We start from the raw sequence: 6262 nt of genomic DNA, 5'->3' as shown, positions 1-6262 counted from the left end.
AGGGAAAAATCAGATGTATTTATAGATAACCAGAGTTTCTTCCCTTTCATCTAGAACCTACAGACATAAAACATACAGACACGTGACGGTCACGGCTTAAGCAAGAAAATGTTTGTATTTATAGTTTTATTAAATTGAGGCCAGAAAGAACACTCAGCTGAAATATGCAGAAAGCCATGAAGGCTTTGGCTTTTGCAAAATTAAATAAAAAGAAATATATCATAATGTATATATCCAGCGTACTCACAAAATGTAAGAGTCTTCCATTCATAGCAGTAAACCAAGAAAATAGATGGGTTTTGGCTAAAATCAAGACATATAAATCAACATACTCTTGTTCTTCTCTTAGTTTTGATTTCTTCACTCCATTAAACAGTGCATCAGTCAGAGCAAACTGAAAAGAAGAATCCCACATTTCTAGAACTAGAGATTGAACCCGAGTCCTGACTGCATCTCTACTGATAGAAGCAGTACTTTACCCCCTTCTAAATTAAAATATGTTTGAAAATCAAGCTCAGAAAACATTTCAGGAATAGATCAATGTAGTTTCCTGTGCTCAGTTTAGCAATTAACCTGGAAAACCTATTCAAATTAATTCCAAGTCTTTTGCGCTGATGACTGCATAGATGATCGTCCAGGCAGTCTGCCTTTGCTTTAGCAACTCTGTGGACTGAGTAAGTCCAGGATGATGCAACATTAGTGTTGAGTCTCTGGAAATTATGTAGGAGGCTTGCTAATATCAGAGAAGTTTTTAGTATCAACTTTTTCTTCCCTTGATTGTTTTTCAAGATGAAGCCAAGAGGAACTCCAGCACTGCTTGAGCAGGCAGTTATTCGTAGACCGTTTTGGCAGTCCTTTATCAACGGCAGTTGAAGTACCAGTATCCCGCTATAAATAAGAAGTTTTGGTTAGTTCAAATATTTTTGTTTAATTGCTGTTTGTACTAACATTTTCAGTATCATGATGCATACAGCATAAAGAACTTCAACAATGACACAGTGCTCAGAAGTAGCTATTAAAGTAATGGAGCATAGGCTGAAAGGCCAAATTCTGGCATATATTAGAGATTTTTCCAAGAGAAAGAAAAGAGTTGACTATGCTTGATGCTGTAGCACTCATATTTAATAGATTTACTTACAGGCTGCAAAAAAGTTAGAAGCTTGATGATGATTTTGACACAAAATGTAGGTGACAGGACATTATTGAAAAACTGAGGGCCTTACAATACCAGGACACTGTGAAGAACCGTAGCAGATGAAATACTGTGTAAGCAAGTGCACATTAATACACATTGGAAGAGACAATTTGAGCTACTCATACACTTCAGTGGGTTATTTGGTTTAAAAAAGAGACAGATAAGAGATGACATTATAGATTTATGTATTAATGATAATGGATGAAAGAAAGAAAGAGAGAAAGAGAGAAAGAGAGAAGGAAAGAGAGAAAGAGCAAGAGAGAAAGAAAGAGAGAAAGAGAGAAAGAAAGAAAGAGAAAGAAAGAAAGAGAGAAAGAGAAAGCCAACACAAAAGTCAAGAGGAAACCTAAGGATTTGACCATCAATGAGAAAGTCATGAGTTGTAAATGGCTTTTTGCATACCATTTATGCAGGTAATTAATTAGATGATACCAGCTTCCTCTTCCAGACTGATACAGTAATAACTTCTGAATGATACTCTGGAAAACATAATCCATAGGTTTTTTTACATGCTGTCCACTTCTCAGTGTAGATGTAGCCTTCACATAGTAACAGTCCACATCTCATTTGTCATTTGGCGAGGGACAGTAGTTGGTGCCAGACCTATGCCTTGTGCAGTGTAATTTCCTTGGTGTGCTGGAATAGTTTGCTCAGCGTGGCACCCAAGGAGGCAGTGATGCTACTCTGTCAGTTATCACCTTACCCCATCTGGTGCCAACAATTAACATCTGCTAATAGCAACCTGATAGATGCTACTCTTTTCTCTGAATTGCTTGCTGCTCTCTTTTCATCATACCTAGCTTTATCAGCTGGATTGCAAGTTCAAGAGTTGCTGGATACCCACATCAGGATTTATTTTTTCCTGTAGCATCGCTTACTGTGAGGCAGAAGCACATAGGAATCTCATAGCTACTGAAACTGTGAAACTGGATTGGTAGAAGATGGGTACAGGATCTTTTTCCCCTCACTATAGTATATAGTATGTACGTATATATAGTATATAATACATATAGCTGTATTTTAGTACTCAACCTCTCCAGTTAAAGAGCATTCAAACTCAAGATGACTTTCCTGGTGGTTTAAAGCACACCTAGTGTCACTCATGCTGATTTCACCCCCTTTGGGAGGATGGAGTTTGCTTGTAGTATACACCTCCAGCAAGCTCCAGAGCTCACGCTGATGCAGTATCTAAGCATGGGATTGACACTGAGGATGCATAATATTAGCAAGTCTTACCTTAAGAATGGGGTGGAACACTGTTGACATATTTTGGATTCACAGTCTACCTTCTGGTCAATTTAAGGGGCACTGTAAGAATGATGCAGAGATATTACTACATCTGTAATAGAACACCCCACTAAGAGCAAATGTTAGCTTTTCTTAATATTACTTTTTCCTTAAGGAATCATAAATATTTAATCCTGACCTACCTTACAAAAATGTACCTAATGGCAATATGCACATGCTGAAGCTCAGCCTAGGTATAGCTTTTTGAAGGATATGTTCTTTCAACCTGTTGAGGTCATAATCAATGAAACTGCCTTCTTTATGTGGCAATGAGAAATTTACCCTGAAATTATTCACTGTGATGTTAAGTTGAACCAAGGAGTGTTATCCAGTGTTACCCTACATTATCATCTTGCTCATTTACTCAGAAAATACGAACAATATATTGAGTTATCCACTGACAAATGCAACCAAGAAAGCCTCTTTTTTTGTTCCAAGGGCTTTGGGATTTTACTCAGAAGCATGGTAAATGCAGTGATTTATTAAAACAGAAAAAGTAGTTGAATACTTGTTGAGAGAATATTTTAACATGACACACACAACCATCAGAGTGGTTCATAAGGCTCAGAAAAATTTTTCAGTTAAGTGCTATGTAATATACATGCATATTAAAAAAGCATAAAAAAAGTTATTTAAAACTTAGTCTTGACATTTACTGAATACTTTAATATCTGTTCAGATTTAATGGAAGAAAAAAGGTAGCTGAGACCTTTTTGAAATCGAGTAGTTACCACTTACAATGTTGTCAATCTCTTTTACATGGAAGTAACAAGCAGGAAAATGATTTACTGATTGAAAATTGTAAATTTACATTAAAAAACTTTAGATTCCTTTAAAAAGACCAAAGCCTCAAAGAGGCCATGATGAATCATAGTGCAGGTCTGCAATAAGAAGCTGGAAATACATTTCTGGTCTATAACTGACCCTTATTTTTTTTTTCAATTGTGTAGTACTTTTATTAGTGGCTTCTACCACTACATCCACAAGCTTCAGGATGAAAGGTGCAAAAAGAAGATTAATCTGGAGTCTGGCAACAGTAACTTTTCCATTATTTTCTATTCACAGTGGTTCAACTTCTTTTACCTGTTTAGAGTGTTCTGACCATTACAAACAAGAATATTTGCAGAACAAGATACTTTGTGACATTTCTGCCCTATTCCTCCTCTCTTCTAGAACATGTGTGCCAGAGCATTGCAAGGAGTCTCTAAGTTAGGACTGAATATAATCACACAGTTTTCTTCAAACATTGTAAATAATTATTATCTACAAGGCCAGTCAGATTATTATGAGTAGTTCCAGTAACTTACAGAATTTAGCATGCTGAAACATCATGAATCTAATGGATCATTTAAGTCCATTAGGGTGGATTGAAGAGTCCAGATCAAGAATAAAATTCAAAATGAAAAAGTATTCAACAGATAATGACAACTTCAATATATCTTAATTTAAAATGTGCATTCCTTATTTTCTTCACTGTTTTTATAATTAATTTTATAGTTGAAAGAAAATTAAATTAAGATTACATTGAAATGGGTAATCTACTGGTTTTGTTGATTCCCCAAAATAATGCAATTTGCACTGGCTTATTCATGCTAAATATTCATGACAGTACATTTACTAACAGAGAAAATAAATTTCTATTTATATCTTATTTTTGCAGACAACAACATTAATAGGTCTTCTGAAGACAGCTAGACTGCTGCGATTGGTGAGGGTAGCACGGAAATTGGACAGATATTCAGAATATGGTGCTGCAGTTCTGATGCTCCTTATGTGCATATTTGCACTCATTGCACACTGGCTTGCTTGCATTTGGTATGCCATTGGAAATGTAGAAAGACCTTACTTGGCTCACAAGATTGGCTGGTTGGATTCTTTAGGAGAACAATTAGGAAAGCATTACAATAAGAGTGATGCAAGCTCTGGACCATCCATCAAGGACAAATATGTTACAGCACTTTATTTTACCTTCAGCAGTCTGACAAGTGTAGGATTTGGAAATGTGTCTCCAAACACCAACTCAGAGAAAATCTTTTCCATCTGTGTCATGTTGATTGGCTGTAAGTAGTTTTCTCTTGTTAATTTTTTTTCTTTTTTTCTCAGTGTTTGAGCAACTGACTTAACAGTCGAAGTTAATAAGATTATAAGCATGCAACTGGAAGGGCAAATTCCCAGTGAAAGCAATGCTATATGTGAAAATACATTGTGAATCATGCAGTGTCAGGAAGCAGTCGAGTTACTTTAGTACTCAAAATCCGTTATCCAAACTGTCATAAGTTTAGTGTTGCGTAAGGAAATCCTGTATAATGTAGAAAGCTGAGTTTTGAGTGGATTTAGGAAACTATAGCCCATCAATTTTGGGATAGTCATAATTATGTTTTATTTGTTGATTTAAACCCTGGATCTATAAATGTATGCATACCTTCTTAACTCAGCCTTTCATTCTTAAATTTTACATAACCTTAGTTCCTAGTTCTTAGTTCTACCAAATTAAAATTAGATTAACCTAACCTACAGCACTGAATTCAGGACTAAAAATCTCCAAAGATAAAAATTACCGGCTTGATTACAATTTAATATTTAAGCCTCATCTGCTAACTGAGTTGGTAGTGATACAATCAAATCAATTAAAAGCTTCAGGTAAATCAATTCCACATCTCTGAAAATGTTACTAGTCTCATCTGAGCTGTTTTACATACAAAGTGCATTATAAGAACTGTTACATCACCTGCAAAAACCAATCATACAACTTAAGTAAGTTTTGTTTCTATTTAATCCAGCATTAATGTATGCCAGTATTTTTGGAAACGTATCTGCAATAATCCAAAGACTCTACTCAGGAACTGCACGGTATCATATGCAGATGCTGCGAGTAAAGGAGTTTATACGCTTTCACCAGATCCCCAACCCTCTGCGGCAGCGTCTTGAGGAATACTTCCAGCATGCGTGGACATACACCAATGGCATTGACATGAACATGGTATGTTGTTCTGTTTTTCAGGCACAGATGCTGAGGAATAGACAAATGCATGAGAATTGAGAAAGAGATTGTAAGTCTGCATTACTGATGAGCTCAAAAAGTACAATATTAACAAGGTGGATATATAGCAATTATTGGAAATCAAGCCATTACAAGTTTGGCATTCAAACATGCAATGGCCTAGATTATTACAAGCTATATCCAAAATCTGAATTCTCACTGTGCATAAGAAAACTTGGGAACTGCAGTTCGTCATTATAAGTTTAAGACAAGATAAAAAACCTCACAGGTTTCTTATTTCAGGCATAACTCTTCCAGGTTTTTTTGTTGTTGTTCTTTGGCCTGATTTTCCACTTCCAGTATCAAACAAGAGTACCTTTGTTGGTATCTACAGAGCTACTCTTCTATAAAACCTGTGGAGATCAATTGTTTTTCAAAAACCTATCATGTAACCTAGAACAGGCATATTGGGGGTACGTGGAAGAGAGGAGCAGGCAGGTGGAGCAGCTGCTCTCTTCAGGGTGAAATACGCTAACATATGATAGTAGTTCACTTGCATTCACAACCACAGAATTCTGCACTGAAAGTCTACACAGCACTACAAACCATTTAGCAATCCACAAAATCTCATTTCTAGGAATTGGCAAGGTCCAACACTCATATTTTCTGTTCTTGATTAAAAAAACCTGTAAACGTTCCTTATAGAAAAATACGTTATGTGGCCAGCTAAAAGGAATAACGGTCTGCTTATGACTGAAAGGAGACATCTGTATTTCTGGCTTTTTTTCTGTACACAGCAA

General features: G+C 36.0%; 1 protein-coding gene across 1 annotated transcript in view; it reads left to right on the top strand.

The window, feature by feature from the left end:
* LOC104537712 (potassium voltage-gated channel subfamily H member 2-like) overlaps positions 1-5522 on the top strand; it is a 13867-nt gene extending 8345 nt beyond the window's left edge. Inside the window, exons 3-4 of the mRNA XM_010180682.1 lie at positions 4143-4542; positions 5263-5522. Coding sequence (XP_010178984.1) covers positions 4143-4542; positions 5263-5522 — 660 coding nt within the window. The remainder of the gene's footprint in view (positions 1-4142; positions 4543-5262) is intronic.
* Positions 5523-6262: the final 740 nt, after the last annotated feature.

This window comes from Mesitornis unicolor, unplaced genomic scaffold (assembly GCF_000695765.1).
Source record: "Mesitornis unicolor isolate BGI_N332 unplaced genomic scaffold, ASM69576v1 scaffold6420, whole genome shotgun sequence".
NCBI lineage: Eukaryota > Metazoa > Chordata > Aves > Mesitornithiformes > Mesitornithidae > Mesitornis > Mesitornis unicolor.
Note: the sequence above shows the minus strand (reverse complement) of the source record. Positions and strands in the feature narration are given on the sequence as shown.